The sequence below is a fragment of the Microcaecilia unicolor genome, chromosome 2 (assembly GCF_901765095.1).
Source record: "Microcaecilia unicolor chromosome 2, aMicUni1.1, whole genome shotgun sequence".
Taxonomy (NCBI): domain Eukaryota; kingdom Metazoa; phylum Chordata; class Amphibia; order Gymnophiona; family Siphonopidae; genus Microcaecilia; species Microcaecilia unicolor.
The window spans coordinates 10696486-10717639 of NC_044032.1; the positions used below are offsets into that span (position 1 = coordinate 10696486).

A 21154-nucleotide genomic window follows, 5' to 3' on the forward strand; every position below is an offset into this window, starting at 1 on the left:
GAAGCGAGTTCCCCGCCGGGAGAGGAAGCCTCCCTTTCGCCACCATCTATTTCGACGATCCCTCCGTGTCCAGCGTCGATTGCGGCCCTGGAGGGAAACCCCGCCGATCCCGGAAGTGTATCGGAAGGGGCAACCAGCGAGGACCCAGGACCGCAACAAACGGCCCTGAAAGCTGATGGAACTCGGTTTCCCTCAGTTAAAAACTCGGAGGTGACACTGGAAATGCTTTGGGTGATGTTGGACCGGATGAATACTACACTGCAGAAAACCTCAGGTGATGTTATAAATTTAAATGCCAAGTTTGAGGGTTTAAAAACAATTGTTGATTCTGTAAAAGAAGATTTAACAAAGCAAGTGACAACTTTGAGGAAAGAAGTGGACTCATTTAAAGATTTTAAAGATGTGGCTCTTAAAGATAATATGGAAATGAGGAGGAAAATTGAACAGTTAGAGAATTATAACAGAAGACTTTTAAATTTTCCCAAGTTAACAGGGGTAACCCCGATTGATACACTACGAAGATATTTGACTGAGATACTAAAAATTCCCCTAGACTCTATTCCTCCAATAAATAAGATTTATTTTATTCCTAAACCAAAGGGGGAATTACAAGGTATTGAACAGAATATGCCTGACTTACAAAATATCTCTGAAATATTGGAACAATCAATGGAAACAGTATTGGATAGAGCTACATTAATAATTTCTTTGGTTTTTGAGCAAGATTATAATAACATCTTAAGACTTTACTTTCGGAATTCCAAAGCTACTACTACTACTATTTAGCATTTCTATAGCGCTACAAGGCGTACGCAGCGCTGCACAAACATAGAAGAAAGACAGTCCCTGCTCAAAGAGCTTACAATCTAATAGATTGTAAAGCTCAATTTTGTGGATCTAAAGTCTGGATGTATCCAGACGTGACAAAACAAACACAACAGAAAAGAAAGGCGTTCCTTGCTATGAAACAAAAGACAATGGATATTGGGGGATCTTTCTTTTTGGCATACCCGGCTAAATGTGTAGTTAAATTAGGTCAAACTAAATATAATTTCTTTTCACCGGAACAACTGAAATCGTTTCTAGAAATGAAACAACTGAAGTAAATGTAGAAAATAATTTGGAGAAATGGCAGCTTTTACTTCTGTAAATGTTATTTGTTTGATTACTTCTCTAATTCTATCACTCCCCCCTTATGTTTTGAGGTCTAAGAAAGGCTAAATGTATTTCTTAATTGACTAGTTAAGTCTAATTTTCTTTTTCTGTATAAGATATTTCTTCCTTTTTTTTTTTTTTTTCTTTTATTCTCTTTTTTGAGATTTGAATAATGCAGGATGAGAATATTAATATTACTTATTATTAGCCTGTTTTATGTTCGCAAGGTTATTCTTGTTAATGATATACTGAAAATATAAATAAAGAATTAAAAAAAAAGAAAAATAGGTGCTGTTCAGGGCCGCCGAGAGAATGAACTGGGCCTGAGATGGGGCTGCCGCCACCCCCCCCCCAAGTCGCCATTCACTGCCACACCCCCATCGCTCCTGCTCCCCGCCCCCAATCGCTGCCGCTGCTGAAATATCTTGGCTGGCGTGGATCCCAGGCCCCGCCAACGAAGACGTCTTCTTCCTCCAGCGATGACTGCTTGCCCCTGCCGCTGCTTTTCCTCTCAGGACATGCTCTGTTTCAAAACCCAGGATGTGTGCCCGAGAGGAAAAGCAGCCGCTCAGCAATGGACAGAAGAGCAGGCGCTGGAGGAAGCTCCGGGTCCTCCCCAGCCTCCAAGGCGGGGAGGGGGGTCCGGTGCCGGAGTTTTCTCTCTTCTGCTCCTGATGAGATGCTATCGCTTGGGTCGTCAGCAGCGGGAGAGAGGGAGGCTAGCGCCAGGCCCCCCTTGAAGACCCGTGGAATTTTTTTCCCCCTGCCCCCCCCCCCTCGGTGGCCCTGGTGCCGTTGCCATCAGACGTCCGTTTGGCGAAGCGGCCGTTCCCCTGGCGACCCACCTAGCTACGCCTCTGAGCGTACTCAAGTGGAATTCTCCTTGAGATATTATTTTATTTATTTAATACATTTATACCCCACATTTTCCCACTGTTGTAGGCTCAATGTGGCTTACACAAAACTGTAGCAGGGCTACGGTACAAAAGTACAATAATACAGTATAACAGTAAGATTACTGAAAAAAGGAGCAAGATCAATCCAAAATGGATGAAAAAATGATATTCTGCTATTTCAACCAATGGATTCTACAGAGCAGATTATAGTGAAAACATATAAGTGACAGTCACCAGGTTGGTGTTCCGGTTAGAAAGAAAAGCTGAACAAATACAAAGTCAAGACTAAATAATACAAATCAAATATTTATACAAACCCTGGGAGAAAAAAAGATACTAAAATCCCCAGTTTCTAGTCCTGCAAGGTCTCTGCAGCTGAAACCTACTGAGAACAGGTTTAATCTCACAACTGCTCATCAAATCCTATTTAGACAATAAATGAAGCAGCTGACTGGCATTACTCAAATTGCAGCCCGCCTCCCCCATGGATCTGAAAGCAAACAACCCCCGTTTGAGTTTCTGGTAGATCAGGAGGAGACTCATCACATGCAGGAAGGACTTATACGGTCTGTGCCAGAGCCGGTGGTTGGGAGGCGGGGATAGTGCTGGGCAGACTTATACGGTCTGTGCCTGTGCCAGAGCCGGTGGTTGGGAGGTGGGGCTGGTGGTTGGGAGGCGGGGATAGTGCGGGGCAGACTTATACGGTCTGTGCCAGAGCCGGTGGTTGGGAGGCGGGGCTGGTGGTTGGGAGGCGGGGATAGTGCTGGGCAGACTTATACGGTCTGTGCCAGAGCCGGTGGTTGAGAGGCGGGGCTGGTGGTTGGGAGGCAGGGATAGTGCTGGGCAGACTTATATGGTCTGTGCCAGAGCCAGTGGTTGAGAGGCGGGGCTGGTGGTTGGGAGGCGGGGATAGTGCTGGGCAGACTTATACGGTCTGTGCCAGAGCCGGTGGTTGAGAGGCGGGGCTGGTGGTTGGGAGGCAGGGATAGTGCTGGACAGACTTGTACGGTCTGTGCCAGAGCCGGTGGTGGGAAGCAGGACTGGTGGTTGGGAGGCGGGGCTGGTGGTTGGGAGGCGGGGATAGTGCTGGGCAGACTTGTACGGTCTGTGCCAGAGCCGGTGGTGGGAAGCAGGACTGGTGGTTGGGAGGCGGGGCTGGTGGTTGGGAGGCGGGGATAGTGCTGGGCAGACTTGTACGGTCTGTGCCAGAGCCGGTGGTTGGGAGGCAGGGATAGTGCTGGGCAGACTTATACAGTCTGTGCCTGTGCCAGAGCCGGTGGTTCGGAGGTGGGGCTGGTGGTTGGGAGGCGGGGATAGTGCTGGGCAGACTTGTACGGTCTGTGCCAGAGCCGGTGGTTGGGAGGCAGGGATAGTGCTGGGCAGACTTATACGGTCTGTGGCCTGAAGAGCACAGGTACAAATCAAAGTAGGGTATACACAAAAAGCAGCAAATATGAGTTATCTTGTTGGGCAGACTGGATGGTCCGTGCAGGTCTTTTTCTGCCGTCATCTACTATGTTACTATGTAAGGAGCCAACTCAAGGCCTAACTGGAGCCTCCCAAGCCTGTCCTGGGGATCCCACAGCTGGCCTGGGTTTCAGAATACGTACAGTCAGTGCATTTTTTTCTAGCAAAATAGGTGCCGGTACTCAGGACCCCCAAGTACCTCCTCAAAAAAAGCCCTGCGTACAGTGAATATGCATGAGACAGGCTGCACACTCTGACTTTATGGTATGGATATTGTGAATATTCTGGAAACCGAGCCAGCTGTGGGGTCCCCAGGATAGGTTTGGGAAGCGCTGGCCCAGATGCTGTTGACCGTCACCCATTTGTGATAAACTGTAGGATAAACAGCAGACGTGATGGGGAACTGAGAATAGGAGTTTGTGGTTTTAAGAAAAGACAAACAAAACACTTTCTCAAGGATGCAGCCCCAACCTGACCCAGCAAGCTTGCTCTGCTTTCCGCCAACATCTTGTCAGTGGTTTAAGCCACACAGCTGCAGTTCTCAGGACTGGAGCACACAGGCTTCAGCTGCTCAGCTAGGAGTGGAGGAGTAGCCTATTGGTTAGTGCAGTGGACTTTGATCCTGGAGAACTGGGTTCAATTCCCACTGCAGCTCCTTGTGACTCTGGGCAAGTCACTTAACCCTCCATTGCCCCGGTACAAAATAAGTACCTGAATATATGTAAACCGCTTTGAATGTAGTTGCGAAAACCTCCGAAAGGCAGTATATCAAGTCCCATTTCCTTTTCCTCTAATCAAACTACATTCTAGAGCTTTTTGAAAAGGAAATCAAAATGGGACCAAGGCATTGATTCCCAGTATCTCTCCACACTCGTCCTTCCCTACACCCCTTCCCATGCACTCCGCTCCATGGATAAATCCTTCTTATCTCTTCCCTTCTCCACTACTGCCAACTCCAGACTTCGCGCCTTCTGTCTCGCTGCACCCTACGCCTGGAATAAACTTCCTGAGCCCCTACGTCTTGCCCCATCCTTGGCCACCTTTAAATCTAGACTGAAAGCCCACCTCTAACATTGCTTTTGACTCGTAACCACTCGCCTCCACCTACCCTCCTCTCTTCCTTCCCGTTCACATTAATTGATTTGATTTGCTTACTTTATTTTTTGTCTATTAGATTGTAAGCTCTTTGAGCAGGGACTGTCTTTCTTCTATGTTTGTGCAGCGCTGCGTACGCTTTGTAGCGCTATAGAAATGCTAAATAGTAGTAGTAGTGGTGTACAGTTGGGGGTAGTGGGTTTTGGGGGCTCAGCAGACAAGATAAGGGAGCAATAGTCAGATGTGTACCTGGGAACATTTTATGAAGTCCACTGCAGTGCCCTCTAGGGTGCCCTATTATTTCTTTATTTATCTGTTGCATTTGTATCCCACATTTTCCCACCTTTTTGCAGGCTCAATGTGGCTTACATTCCGGAACGGGAAATACAGAGTGGTATTGCGTTAAGTTCATAAATGGTAGAGTAGATTAGATAATCAGTTCATTTCCGGCGTGAGAAATAAGGTGGTAGTGCGTTAACGTTCGTTAGTGACAGAGTGACTGAAGCAGTCGGGTATAGAGAGTTCGGTTTTGTCTCCTCAAGTCACTTCACTGGCTTCCGATCAGATACCGCATACAATTCAAGATTCTCCTCCTTACCTACAAATGCACCCGGTCTGCGGCTCCTCACTACCTCTCTACCCTCATCTCCCCCTATGTCCCCGCCCGTAACCTCCGCTCACAGGACAAATCCCTCCTTTCAGTTCCCTTCTCCACCACTGCCAACTCCAGGCTCCGCTCATTCTGCCTTGCCTCACCCTATGCCTGGAACAATCTTCCTCAACCCCTACGCCAAGCCCCCTCCCTACCCATCTTCAAATCTCTGCTTAAAACTCACCTCTTCAATGCTGCGTTCGGCACCTAACCTTTCGTGAAATATAGTATTCCCTATCAGACGGGCTCCACACTTGTCTTTTAGATTGTAAGCTCCTTGAGCAGGGACTATCCTTCCATGTTAAATTGTACAGCGCTGCGTAACCCTAGTAGCGCTCTAGAAATGTTAAGTAGTAGTAGTAGTATTACATATAGCAGTGATTTAACCAGAGCTGAGATTGTGATGTCATAATGCCTCATTCCACCAATGCCTAAGAGCCAACCTCATCAGTGATGTCACAATGGCTCGACTGTCCTATACTTGGCCCACTTCCCCCCTTAGTGTGAAGAGTTTCAGTCTCTGGTATCCAGAGCTGAGATTGTGATGTCATAATGCCTCATTCCACCAATGCCTAAGAGCCAACCTCATCAGTGATGTCACAATGGCTTGATTGTCCTATATTTGTCTCACTCTTATCTATTAGATTGTAAGCTCCTTTGAGCAGGGACTGTCTCTCTTTGTTAAATTGTACAGCGCTGCGGAACCCTAGTAGCGCTCTAGAAATGTTAAGTAGTAGTAGTAGTATTACATATAGCAGTGATTTAACCAGAGCTGAGATTGTGATGTCATAATGCCTCATTCCACCAATGCCTAAGAGCCAACCTCATCAGTGATGTCACAATGGCTCGACTGTCCTATACTTGGCCCACTTCCCCCCTTAGTGTGAAGAGTTTCAGTCTCTGGTATCCAGAGCTGAGATTGTGATGTCATAATGCCTCATTCCACCAATGCCTAAGAGCCAACCTCATCAGTGATGTCACAATGGCTTGATTGTCCTATATTTGTCTCACTCTTATCTATTAGATTGTAAGCTCCTTTGAGCAGGGACTGTCTCTCTTTGTTAAATTGTACAGCGCTGCGGAACCCTAGTAGCGCTCTAGAAATGTTAAGTAGTAGTAGTAGTATTACATATAGCAGTGATTTAACCAGAGCTGAGATTGTGATGTCATAATGCCTCATTCCACCAATGCCTAAGAGCCAAACTCATCAGTGATGTCACAATGGCTCGACTGTCCTATACTTGGCCCACTTCCCCCCTTAGTGTGAAGAGTTTCAGTCTCTGGTATCCAGAGCTGAGATTGTGATGTCATAATGCCTCATTCCATCAATGCCTAAGAGCCAACCTCATCAGTGATGTCACAATGGCTCGACTGTCCTATACTTGGCCCACTTCCCCCCTTAGTGTGAAGAGTTTCAGTCTCTGGTATCCAGAGCTGAGATTGTGATGTCATAATGCCTCATTCCACCAATGCCTAAGAGCCAACCTCATCAGTGATGTCACAATGGCTTGATTGTCCTATATTTGTCTCACTCTTATCTATTAGATTGTAAGCTCTTTGAGCAGGGACTGTCTCTCTTTGTTAAATTGTACAGCGCTGCGTAACCCTAGTAGCGCTCTAGAAATGTTAAGTAGTAGTAGTAGTAGTTCTGGAAGAGTTTCGTTGTCTGGTATTTAGGATGGATCATTTCCTGGGATGTCAGAGGGGCCAGAGTACTAAAAATGCTGGCTCCTCCTGCATCTCAATGGCTTGATTTTATATGTTTTTCACTTGGATGTTTTTTTTATTTTTCGAAAATGGCCTGAAAAGATAAACACAAAGAGCACAAAATCTTGTTACAAATGGTATTTTTGAAAAAAAAAAAAAAAAAGATAGATGTTTTACGGTTTTGTATTCGGATTTTGGATGTTTACCGCAAAACGTCCAAAGTCCGACTTAGACTTCATATTGCAAATGCCCCTCAAGATGTGTTTAACAATTTTTCATTTATGAAATTTCAAATAATGACAAATCAAGCAAAACTTGTACAGAAAAACTACTTCAAATAAGTACAATGCAATCTTAGGAAACTTAGTATTATGCAATGAAAATGGACTGAATAATTTCTAGTTAAGTCCCCTACAATTAGGAGTTCCAATTCTCATAACATAGAAGAGAATAAAGGAAAAATATTAATTAAGAAAAGATCCGGGTATGTGGGAAAGGCTAAAGTGTCTAGGGCTCTTCAGCTTGGAGAAAAGGCGGCTGAGGGGAGATATGATAGAGGTCTATAAAATAATGAGTGGAGTGGAAACGGGTAGATGTGGATCGCATGTTTACTTTTTCCAAAAATACTAGGACTAGGGGACACGCAACGTAGTACATTTAAAACAAACTGGAGAAAATATTTCTCTACTCAACGTGTAATTAAACTCTGGAATTCGCTGCCAGAGAATGAGGTAAAAGCAGTTAGCTTAGTGGGTTTTAAAAATGGTTTGGATAGCTTTCTAAAAGAAAAGTCCATAAGCCATTATGAAAATGGACTTGGGGAAAATCCACTGCTTATTTCTAGGATAAGCAGCATAAAATGTATTGTACTGTTTTGGGATCTTGCCAGGTACTTGTAACCTGGATTGGCCACTGTTAGAAACAGGATGCTGGACTTGATGGACATTCGGTCTGTCCCAGTATGGCGACGCTTATGTTCTTATGTTACATATATGCTCTGTCATTTTGTTCATTACAATAGTCTCTACCATTTTGCCTGCCACTGACATCAGACTGACTGGTCTATAATTTCCCAGATCACCTCTGGAATCCGTTTTAAAACTTTGGCATTATATTGGCCACCCTCCAATCTTCTGGTACCATGCTAGATTTTAAAGATAAATTACATATTATAATACATTATAACAATAGCTCTGTAAGTTCATTTTTCAATTCTATGAGTACTCTGGGATGTATACCATCCAGTCCAGGCAATTTGCTACTTTTCAATTTGTCAAATTGCCTTATTACATCTTCAGGTTTACATAGATTTGTTTCAGTTTCTCTGACTCATCAGCATTTACCATTTCTGGTGCTGGTGTCTCTTCCACATCTTTCTCTGTGAGAACCAAAGCAAAGAATTCATTTAATCTCTCTGCTATGGCCTTGTCTTCCCTGATTCCTCCCTTTACTCCTTGGCCATCTAGCAGTCCAACTGATTCTTTTATCAGCTTCTTGATCCTAATACACCTATATATGTTTTTGCCTCCAACACAATCTTCTTTTCAAAGTTTCTCTTTGCCTTCCCTATCAGCGCTTTGCATTTGACTTGACATTCCTTATGTTGTTTCCTATTATTTTCAGTTGGATCCTTCCTCCATTTTCTGAAGGATTTTTTGTTAGCTCTAATAGCTTCCTTCACCTTACTTTTTAACCATGCTGGTTGTTGTTTGGCCTTTGTTCTGCCTTTTTTTAATACTTGGAATACGTCTGCTCTGGGCTTCCAGGATGGTAATTTTGGTATTTTATTCCACTCTCTCTTGGTCTCAGCGACAGCATTTTTCTGGATCTATCCACACTGTGTTATTACAAACCTCCACTGCATCAAGATGCTTCCACCATTCACTTTGGAAACCACTGTCAGTTGTGCTGCTTCTGCAGTGCTGACAAACAGCACAGTGGCACCTTTAGCACATCGATAGTATGTCTCTCCCCACTGAATCTTCCATCTATCACCTTTCACGTCCAGACTGAAATCAAATCCTTCCCATGTTATTATGGGTCTTTGTGGTAAGTGTTACTTCAGGTACCTGTTTCTTCTACCGTTCGATATAGTGAATCCTAAACAGTGCGGGGACCCACCTGCACTGCTGTTATTGTCCATATACAATTTGTACTAGGGTGTGACACAGTGAAGCCTAGTGCGAAACAATTTTGGAGGTAGAAGTGCTCAGAGCAGCTTTTTCTCATCTTCAGTGCAGGGGCCAACACCCCTCAACTATAACCCAGAAAGGGGGGGGGGGGATAGGGATTGATTTGTTTCTTTCTTTCAGAAACTGCATGTTTTCGATTCCAAAGCACATCTGAAACTAGAACTACTACATCCTGTTTTCATGTTCTGCTTAGCCAAATAAGCTGCTCATTCCTCACACCCTGCCCTGCAGGCAGACGGAGTCACTGCCAGCTCTCAGCTGGACTCTGCCAACCGCTGGCACAGTGAGCCTGGTGAGTGGAACAGACACCTGAGTCAGCAGGAACATGTATCAGCTCAGTACTGGATGCCCTGTGGACCTGGTTGCTTTTAAGGGCAAGGATTTAGCAAGTGATTAGGGGCATGTAATTGCACCAGGGTTTGGTTTTTTTTTTAATTGAAAGTTTCATAAATGTACAAACAATCAATGTACAAAAAAAATGGAAACAAGGAAGGCATATCCATCAAAACACAGCAGAAAAGAAAACCAACAAGCCCACATCAAAGGAAGGTACGTTACAATACCACGTGAAATATCAAAAGGAAAAAAAAGGTTAGCCTCAGCTAGCCAAAAACAGCACCTAAATATAATTGTACTAACTAAGTTATTTTAAAAAAACTATTTCTCTACTGCTACTACTACTTATTATTTCTATAGCACTACTAGACGTACACAGCACTGTACACTTGAACATGTATCAGACAGTCCCTGCTCGACCCTCTACTACTCAGTAGAGTCACTAGAGGACACTGAAGGATCCAAAGGAGCAGGACTCCAGGGCAGTGATCTTCGGACTAGTCCTCAGGCACCACCTGGCCAGTCAAGTTTTCAGGATACCCACAATAAATAGGCATGAGAGATTTGCATGCAGTGGAGAAAGTGCATGCTAAGACATCTCATGCATATTCATTGTGGATATCCTGAAAACCTGAATGGACAGGTGGCTCTTGAGGACTACGGTCTATACATATTTATTTATTCTTTATTAAATTACAACATCTACCTAAAATGTAATGAGGCAAGGATCCAGGATCCATCAGTGCACAGTGTACGTCTCTACTTATGACCAGCTCAGGGTCCCATGGTTGCAGGCTCTTACCTGATTGTTCTTCTCTTCACAGCCCTTCAGCACGAAAGATCATTCACCAGAAGCAGAAAGAGACCTGTTGCCGTATCTGTGCTGCCCTGTTGCTCCTGGCGATAGCCCTCTCCTTTCTCTTCTTTGAGATTCTGTATGGGAGCCTGGGACAATCCCAGGGACAGACAGAGGTACTGGAGGACTGGAACAGTACAAAGGAGGGACAGCTGGAAAGCCATCTCCATGGAGAGGAAGAGGAGGAAGGAGGTGGTCACCATCATGGAGAAGAAGAGGAGGAAGGAGGTGGACACCATCATGGAGAGGAAGAGGAGGAAGGAGGTGGACACCATCATGGAGAGGAAGAGGAGGAAGGCGGTGGACACCATCATGGAGAGGAAGAGGAGGAAGGCGATGGGCACCTCCATGGAGAGGAAGAACAAGGCCATGTCCATGAACATGGAGTATACCATCATGCCACTGTCATCACTGAGTCAGGTTAGTCTCAGAGCTGCTTTGTTGTCTATTATTTCTTAACATACTCCCTTTCTTGACAGCGTGACAAGGCAGATTCCAATAAATAAAAATTTAGGGAGGTTGGAAAAGAACTCCATTCAAAAATAGGACAGTAGAGATAGGGGCAGAAGGTTGAAGAAGGCAGTTTAAAGCAGGCATCATCATAGCCAAGGCATGTTTGCCAAAACCAGTTGTGAAGAAAGAGCGAGGGAACGGGACTTGATCTACTGCCTTTCTGTGGTTTTTGCAACTACATTCAAAGCGGTTTACATAGTATATACAGGTATTTGTACCTGGGGCAATGGAGGGTTAAGTGACTTGACCAGAGGGGAACTGAACCCACTTCTCCAGGATCAAAGTTCACTGCACTAACCACTCCTTGGGATTCTGGAATCTTGCTATTCTTTGGGGTTCTACATGCAATCTTGTTAATTTGACTTGATATGCTTCTTTTCTGTGTTTTTGTGGTTTGTTTTTTTTTGCAACTGCATTCAAAGTGATTTCCATAGTATGTACAGGTATTTATTTAGTACCTGGGCCAAAGGAGGGTTAAGTGACTTGCCCAGAGTCACAAGGAGCTGCAGTGGGAATTGAACCCAGTTTCCCAGGATCAGCGTCCAGTGCACTAACCACTAGGCTACTCCTCCACTTGCAACATTCCATGTAGAATCTCAAATAGGGAAAGGGAACTGGGACTTGACATACCGCCTTTCTGTGGTTTTTGCAGCCTACATTCAAAGTGGTTTACATATATTCAGGTACTTATTTTGTACCAGGGGCAATGGAGGGTTAAGTGACTTGCCCAGTGGGAATCGAACTCAGTTCCCCAGGATCAAAGTCCACTGCATTGACCACTAGGCTACTCCTCCACTCATTCCACCAATAAGAGCCAACCTCATCAGTGATGTCACAATGGCTTCGCTCACTTCTGATATTGTGTTGTCATAAGGGAAAGTGAAATGTGGCTTGATATACCACCTTTCTGAGGTTTTTGCAAGGACATTCAAAGTGGTTTACATATATTCAAGTACTTATTTTGTACCAGGGGCAATGGAGGGTTAAGTGACTTGCCCAGAGTCACAAGGAGCTGCAGTGGGAATCAAACTCAGTTCCCCAGAATCAGAGTCCACTGCACTAACCACTAGGCTACTCCTCCACTCATAATAGGTTTTGGAAGAGAGAATTCTAGATGAACAGTAGCCGGAGAGCTCCAGAAGAGAGTTGCTGTAAAATGAAATGTGCAGGAGCAGGTAGAACGTGAGGAATGTTTAGTCAATGGTCATTAAGTGACCGAAGAATTCGAGTTCATTTATAGGGGATGATTAAGAGAGATAAGATACCGAGGAATGCCACAGAAAAGAAAGATTCCACTAAGGAACTGGTACGTGTCCCACAATATCCCAGAAATACAGCTCCTGCGGACACAACCATGGAGTGGACAATGAGGAACGTTGTTAATCTGGAAATGGAAAGGGGAGGCAGGTGAAACTGAACAAATCTGAGATATCCTAATCCCAAACAATGCTATTTATTTATTTACTAGTAAAACATGCCCGTTTCTTGCGGCAATGAAATGGGCTCTAGCACGGTTTGCGTCCGGACCTCCCCCCTCCGTATTCACCCCGTCGGCTTTCGTCCGCCATTGTTGCGGACCGCGGCACGTCGCCACCGTCAATCTGTTGACATTGCTCCGCGACGTCGTCACGTTTGACTCAAGGGCAGGGCCCCAATACAGTGTTTTCGGTGGCTTCACCACCACGAAGGCTTCGAACCGGAAGGAAGTGCCCGGAGGACCTGACAGTGACGTCAGTGTCCTCAGAACGTTGAGGGTGAGTTTTATTATATGGGATATTTATTTATTTAACACATTTATACCCCACATTTTCCCACTAGTTGCAGGCTCAATGTGGCTTACACAATAACATGGGTAGGCTACAGTTCAGTATAATATCATTAAACAATGTCAAAGTAAAAAATTAATCGTAAACGTATCGTCTAAGACAACAAAGATAATAAAAGATAATGGAAAAACATTAGGGTCCATAAATTTTGCTGAACAGATAAGAAAGTAACGTCTGGATGGTATGCCTTCGTGAACAGGGTGGTCTTCAATAATTTCCTGAAGTTTAGATGATTCTGAGTTGATTTTAGGAGTTTAGGCAGTGCATTCCATAGCTGAGTTCCTATGAAGGAGAAGCTTGATGTGTAGGTAGATTTTGTATTTGAGGCCATTGCAATCTGGATAATGTAAAATTAAATAGGATCGGGAAAGACTGGAACTATTTCTGGGTGGTAAATCTATAAGATTTAACCAGTGCCGTAGTGAGGGCGGCTGACACCCGGGGCGGGTCGCCGCTGCACCCCCCCCCCCCAGGTGCAGAACGGCGCCCCCCTCCCCCTCTGGAGCGCACCCCTCCAGAGCGCATTCTTACTTCAATTAGGAAGCGAGGGGTGGGCGAGAGGGCCGATCCGCCCCCGAGTGCACGTCGCTGGGAGCTGCGTCGTCTCCGCTGGTTCCTTGCTCTCTCTGCCCCGGAACAGGAATGTTCCGGGGCACAGAGAGCAGGGAACCAGCGGAGCCGACACCCCCCCAGCGGCGTGCACCCGGGGCGGACCGCCCCACCGCCCCCCCCCCTCTTCCTATGCCACTGGATTTAACATGTATCCAGGAACTTCACCATAAATGATCCTATGAATCAAGGTGCAAATTTTAAAGACAATACGTTCCTTGTTGGGAAGCCAATGTAATTTTTCTCGAAGGGGCCTGGCAGATTCGAATTTACATTTTCCAAAGATCAGTTTCGCTGCTGTCCAGTACTCCATGAGACACCCCCACTCTAAGACATCCTAATCCCAAACAATGCTATCCAGTATTTCATGAGACACCCCCACTCTGAGACCTTCTAACTTCAAACAATACTGTCCAGTACTCCATAGCACACCCCTACTCTGAGAATCCTAATCCCAAACAATGCTATCCAGTATTTCATGAGACACCCCCACTCTGAGACCTCCTAACTCTAAACAGTACTATCCATACTCTATGGGACAGCCCCTCTCTGAGATGTCCTAACCCCAAACAATGCTATTTAGTACTCCGTGAGTCACCCCCACTCTGACGTCCTAACTGCAAACAATGATATCCAGTACTCTATAGGACACCCCCTCTCTGAGATGTCTCAACTCCAAACAATACTATCTAGTACTTCAAGGGACACCCCCACTTAGAGGTCCTAACTATGAGCATAGCCAGAGGTTGATTTGTGAGGGAGGCAGGGGTGGACTAGAGGGACAAAGCATTTCTTCTCAGTCACCCCACGAGGGTCCTCGGAGGCCTAAGCTCCCCAATTTGGGCTAAGCCCCCTCTAACATTGTGGAAGCCAATATATGGCTAGCATGGGTGCTGTTAGGATTCTACTGAGACAGGCAAGGGAATGACTGGGACTCGCTTCTGATTGGCTGTGTCAGGGATTGAGCTGACGTCTGAAGCAGCAGACGTCAGAAGTCAGACCTTATGTAAACTTACCTCTCCCTACAGTGAACGCTCTAGCGTTATTTCATTTCATCTGAGCTCTGGTTCTCTTGCTTAGTACAGACTAAGCTCGTGGCATAGTGTGTATTCTTTGGAGTTTGCTTGCTCTTCTCTTTGTTTGTGGTCTCTGTTTGTGCTGGTTGTAATCAGCGTTTCCTTGATTGTTTCACTGCAGTGCAGCTGGGTCTGTTGTTTCTCCTCTGCCTCATTTCTCCCTGCCTGGCTGTGGTGTTGATTTGTCTGTGGTAAGCTGGTTCCTGCTTTGTTTGTTTAAGCTTCCCTCTACTCTGCTTTAACCCTTTATGTGCAGTGCTTGGCAGTGGCGTGGCAAGGGTGGGGTGGTGGGGGCGGTCCGCCCCGGGTGCACGCTGCTGGAGGGGTGCAGAGAGCAGCCGCATGCCTGTCGGCTCCGCTGGTTCCCTGCTCCCTGTGCCCTGGAAAAGGTTACTTCCTGTTCCGGGGCAGAGGGAGCCAGCGGAGCCGACAGCTGTGTGGCTGCTCCCAGCAGCTAAGAATGCACCGGGGGGGGGGGGGGTGTCATTGCGCTGGGGGGGGGGGGGGGTGATGCACCGGGGGGGGGGGGGGGTGATGCACCGGGGGGGGGGGGGGTGTCATTGCGCTGGGGGGGGGGGTGTTGTGCTGCACCCTGGGGGGATGGATGCCGCTGCACCCCGGGGGGAGGGGGGGGGGGTGCGCAGCAGCGATCCGCCCCGGGTGACAGCCGACCTAGGAACAACACTGGTGCTTGGTTTTTGCCTTTCGTGTGCCCTGCCTCTTTTAGGCAGCCCTTCTCTGGTCTCTGCTTTAACCCTTTCTTGTGTTCTCTTGTGTGCCCTGCTTCTTTCCTGTCCTTATATTTGGAAGCAGCCTTTCTCTGTAGTCTGCTTTTGCTTGTTATTTTGCTGTGGGCTCTGGCCCTTTTCTTGTTTGTGTATTTGAAGGCGGTTCTTCCCTCTGCTCTGCTTTTACTCTGGGTGCCCTGACTTTGGGGAGCTCTGTCCTCCTTTTCTGCTGTAGTTAGTTAGAAGCTTCCTTTTCTTTCTGTCTGCTTTTGCCCTTGGTGTACTGTGTTTGATTTGGCCCTGGTGGGTCCTGGCCCTCCTCCGCCTGGGGATTCTAGCAGCCTTTTCCTTCAGTCTGTTTTTCCTGCTCAGCCATTCCTGTGGAGCTTCGCTCTTTTAGGTTCCGAGTCTATAGTGTCCTGCTCTGATCCTGGCTTTCCCTTTTTTCCCTGTGGGCTCTGCCCTCCACTACTTGGGTTACTTTGTAGCCTTTGTTTGTATTCTCTCCCTCTGGTTGTAGTCTGTTTCTGCCAGTTTGGTCTGTCGCCCTTCCCAGAGACAGTGCCTGGCGCTGTGTGCGTTGCTTGTGCTCCAATCCCTTCTGGGACCCCTCATTGTTCTTTTCCCTTCACAGTGTATGATTCGGTTCCAGTTCGGCCTTGCGGCCCAAATGCTTGCACTCTGTATGAGTGGGTTCCAGACTGGCCTTGTGGCCTGCCTGAGTGGTCTATTTCCCTTTTCTGGTGGTGCTTGTTGATTTTCCTGAGTGTGCGGGGCTTTGTGGCCCGTGGCATTGTGTAGCGCCTGTTTGGTCTACCCTAGGCCTTGGCTAAGGTCCTTCCTAAGCCTCGGCCTGGGCACAAGGGCTCACGATCAGATTAACAGATGCACACACACTCTGAATCATCCTAACCCCAAACGATGCTATCCAGTACTCCATAGGGCACCCCGTCTCTGAGATGTCCTAACCCCAAACAATGTTATCCAGTACTCCATGGGACACCCCCATACCGAGACATCCTAACTGCAAACAAATGCTATCGAATACTCCTTGGGAAACCCTCACACCGAGACCATGCAAACTCACACAGTGCTGTCTATTACTCCCTATGTCACCTCCAAACAAGCTTCCAGCAGTTTCTGTGGCAGTCCCCTCTCCCCCTACTTTGAGACTTCCCATCCCATACTGTATCCCTCAGTACCTGCTATGACACTGCGGCAGTCCCCTCTCCCCCTACTTTGAGACTTCCCATCCCATACTGTATCCCTCAGTACCTGCTATGACACTGCCACATTGGACTTCCCAATCCCCCTCCTCCCCCCCACACACGTAGAATCTTAGAATACGCTCAGTGCGTACCAGCACCTTCTATAATTTACTGCATAATCTGCAGAATTGAAAATGGACGCTCCCTGCCCCCATCCTGCTCTACAAAAAAGAATAGGATATTTTTTGTTTTAATTTATCTAATACCTTTTCATTAGTAGCTCAAGGCAAGATTACAATAAATGTACATAAAAATAACACAGTGAACACATAGGAAAAGAAATACACCACCACATCCTCCAACCTTAAACCAACCAGAGAAATTGTCTATTTTTACTGCTCCTCAGTATAACCTCAACCCAACCAGAGACAGGGTCTGTTCTTATTGCTCCATGTCATCACATTGCCTTTGAGAAGCTTAGCCGAGATTGGGTGGCAGAGCCAGTGCTGGGAGGCGGGGCTGGTGGTTGGGAGGCGGGGATAGTGCTGGGCAGACTTATACGGTCTGTGCCGGGGCTGGTGGTTGGGAGGCGGGGATAGTGCTGGGCAGACTTATACGGTCTGTGCCGGGGCTGGTGGTTGGGAGGAGGGGATAGTGCTGGGCAGACTTATACGGTCTGTGCCAGAACCGGTGGTGGGAGGCGGGGCAGGTGGTTGGGAGGCGGGGATAGTGGTGGGCAGACTTACACGGTCTGTGCCCTGAAAAGGACAGGTACAAATCAAGATAAGGTATACACAAAAAGTAGCACATATGAGTTTATCTTGTTGGGCAGACTGGATGGACCGTGCAGGTCTTTTTCTGCCATCATCTACTATGTTACTATGTTACTCAGTATAACCTCAACCCAACCAGAGATGGAGTCTATTCTTACTCTCTTTATTCACTTGTTCAGAACCCTTATTTTATCATCCTCACCTTAATATTCCCTTATCTCTTGTTTGTCCTGTTTCTCCTAATTAGATTGTAAGCTCTGTCGAGCAGGGACTGTCTCTTCATGTCCAAGTGTACAGCGTTGCGTACGTCTAGTAGCGCTATAGAAATGATAAGTAGTAGTAGTAATGACACCCATGATCCTTAACTTGTCACCTCACTGCCCACTGGGTGGCTAATTTGTGGACAATAGCGTTGTGGACAAAAGCATATTAGACTAACCTGCTTATAATCGAAATAGAAAAACGCCTATATTGTGACCCAAATCGGGAGATAGACGTTATCTCACAAAAACGAATAAAGCGGTATAATCGAAATCCGAATTTGGACGTTTTCAACTGCACTCCGTCGTGGATGCGGACAAAGTTGATGGGGGCGTGTCGAAGGCGTGGTGAAGGCGGAACTGGGGCGTGGCTATCCTCCTTCCAATCCTCCCTATTCCTCGCCAAACAGGACTACTACACCCAATTGACTAATTCCCTCAGCTCTAACCCTCGTCGTCTCTTCGCCACCCTCAACTCCCTCTTCAAAGTGCCCTCCGCTCCCACTCCCCCCTCACTCTCTCCGCAATCTCTGGCCGACTACTTCCGTGACAAGGTCCAGAAGATCAACCTTGAATTCACCACTAAACCTTCTCCTCCTCTTCATCCTATAACCCACTCTCTCAACCAACCTACCCAGGCTTCCTTCTCCTCTTTTCCGGCTATCACCGAAGAGGAAACCGCCCATCTCCTCTCCTCCTTGAAATCCACCACCTGTTCCTCAGACCCCATCCCCACCAACTTACTTAACACCATCACTCCTACTATCAACCCCACCATCTGTCATATCCTCAACCTCTCTCTCTCCACTGCAACTGTCCCAGACACCTTCAAGCATGCCGTGGTCACACCACTCCTCAAAAAACCATCACTTGATCCTACCTGTCCCTCCAACTACCGCCCCATTTCGCTCCTACCCTTCCTCTCCAAGATTCTTGAACGTGCCATTCACAGCCGCTGCATTGATTTCCTCTCCTCTCATGCCATCCTCGATCCGCTTCAATCCGGCTTTCGCCCCCTACACTCAACAGAAACAGCACTATCTAAAGTCTGCAATGACCTGTTCCTCGCCAAATCTAAAGGTCACTATTCAATCCTCATCCTCCTCGACCTATCCGCCGCCTTTGACACTGTCAATCACAACCTACTTCTCGACACACTGTCCTCCTTTGGGTTCCAGGGCTCTGTCCTCTCCTGGTTCTCCTCTTATCTCTCCCATCGTACCTTCAGAGTACACTCTCATGGCTCATCCTCCTCCCCTATCCCGCTCTCTGTTGGAGTTCCCCAGGGTTCTGTCCTTGGGCCCCTTCTTTTTTCAATCTACACCTCTTCCTTAGGCTCCCTAATCTCTTCTCATGGTTTCCACTATCATCTTTATGCTGACGACACCCAGCTTTATCTCTCCACACCAGAAATCACTGCGGAAACCCAGGCCAAAGTACTGGCCTGCTTATCCGACATTGCTGCCTGGATGTCCAACCGTCACCTGAAACTAAACATGGCCAAGACGGAACTTATTGTGTTCCCACCCAAACCCACTTCTCCTCTCCCTTCACTCTCTATCTCAATTGATAACACTCTCATCGTCCCTGTCTCATCTGCCCGCAACCTTGGTGTCATCTTCGACTCCTCCCTCTCCTTCTCTGCGCATATCCAGCAGATAGCCAAGACCTGTCGCTTCTTCCTCTATAACATTAGCAAAATTCGCCCCCTCCTCTCCGAGCACACCACTCAAACTCTCATCCACTCTCTCATTACCTCTCGCCTTGACTACTGCAACCTACTCCTCACCGGCCTCCCACTTAGCCATCTATCCCCCCTTCAGTCCATCCAGAACTCGGCCGCACGTCTTATCTTCCGCCTCAACCGATATACTCATATCACCTCTCTCCTCAAGTCACTTCACTGGCTTCCGATCAGATACCGCATACAGTTCAAGCTTCTCCTACTCACCTACAAATGCACTCGATCTGCAGCCCCTCCTTACCTCTACCCTCATCTCCCCTTACGTTCCTACCCGTAACCTCCGCTCTCAAGACAAATTCTTCCTCTCAGTACCCTTCTCCACCACCGCCAACTCCAGGCTCCGCCCTTTCTGCCTCGCTTCACCCCATGCTTGGAACAAACTCCCTGAGCCCATACGCCGGGCCCCCTCCCTACCCATCTTCAAATCATTGCTCAAAGCCCACCTCTTCAATGTCGCCTTCGGCACCTAATCACTACACCTCTTCTCAGGAAATCTTAACTACCCCAACTTGACATTTCGTCCTTTAGATTGTAAGCTCTTCTGAGCAGGGACTGCCCTTATTTGTTAATTTGTACAGCGCTGCGTAACCCTAGTAGCGCTCTAGAAATGTTAAGTAGTAGTAGTAGTAGTAGTAGTAGTGGTTATCTGCCGATCGGAGATGGGCGCCTTTCGCCGATAATGGAAAAAAAATATACGTTTTTAGCAAGAATTTAGGGCACTTTTCCTGGACCCTGTTTTTTCACGAATAAGGCCCCAAAAAGTGCCCTAAATGACCAGATGACCACTGGAGGGAATCGGGGATGACCTCCCCTGACTCCCCCAGTGGTCACAAACCCCCTCCCACCACAAAATATGCCGTTTCACAACTGTTTATTTTCACCCTCAAATGTCATACCCATCTCCCTAGCAGCAGAATGCAGGTCACTGGAGCAGTTATTAGGGGGTGCAGTGGACTTCAGGCAGGTGGACCCAGGCCCATCCCCCCCCACCTGTTACACTTGTGCTGGTAAATGGGAGCCCTCCAAACCGCCCCCCAAACCCACTGTACCCACATGTAGGTGCCCCCCTTCACCCCTTAGGGCTATAGTAATGGTGTAGACTTGTGGGCAGTGGGTTTTGAGGGGGATTTGGGGGGCTCAACACACACGGGAAGGGTGCTATGCACCTGGGAGCTGTTTTACCTTTTTTTTTTTTTGTAAAAGTGCCCCCTAGGGTGCCCGGTTGGTGTCCTGGCATGTGAGGGGGACCAGTGCACTATGAATCCTGGCCCCTCCCACGAATAAATGTCTTGGAGTTATTCGTTTTTGAGCTGGGCGCTTTCATTTTCCATTATCGCTGAAAAACAAAAACGCCCAGCTCAAAAAAAGATAAACGTCCATGTTTTTCGAAAATACGGTTCGGTCCGCCCCTTCACGGACCCGTTCTCGGAGATAAACGCCCAAGGAGATAGACGTTTCCATTCGATTATGCCCCTTTAAGTGTGCTTTGAGCACTAAACTATCTTTTAGTTTTTTTTAGCAGAGATTGTTAGCGGAGATTGGGTGGCAACACCAGTAATTGGAAAGCAAAGTCAGTGCTGGGCAGACTTCTATGGTCTGTGCCCTGAAATTGGCAAGGACAAATCAAGTTCAGGTATACATATGAAATATCACATACCATATACAATGAGTTTATCTTGTTGGGCAGACTAGATGGACAATGCAGGTCTTTATCTGTCGTCATCTACTATGTTACTATCAGGCTTATTTTCGAAAGAGAAGGGCGCCCATCTTCCGACACAAATCGGGAGATGGGCGTCCTTCTCTCAGGGTCGCCCAAATCGGCATAATCGAAAGCCGATTTTAGGCGTCAACTGCTTCCCGGCGCAGGGACGACCAAAGTTCACGGGAGCATGTCGGCACCGTAGTGAAGGCGGGGCTAGGGCGTGATTAAGAAATGGGCATCCTCAACCAATAATGGAAAAAAGGGCGTCCCTGACGAGCACTTGGCTGACTTTACTTGGTCCATTTTTTCTTGCAACCAAGCCATGAAAAGGTGCCCGAACTGACCAGAGGACCACC

The 21154-nt window shown here is 47.1% G+C and overlaps 1 protein-coding gene across 1 annotated transcript in view; it reads left to right on the plus strand.

Annotated features, from left to right (window-relative positions):
* Window positions 1–21154, plus strand: part of GGT6 (gamma-glutamyltransferase 6) — a 40471-nt gene that overhangs the window by 13968 nt on the left and 5349 nt on the right. Inside the window, exons 2-3 of the mRNA XM_030192746.1 lie at window positions 10325–10551; window positions 10723–10776. Coding sequence (XP_030048606.1) covers window positions 10325–10551; window positions 10723–10776 — 281 coding nt within the window. The remainder of the gene's footprint in view (window positions 1–10324; window positions 10552–10722; window positions 10777–21154) is intronic.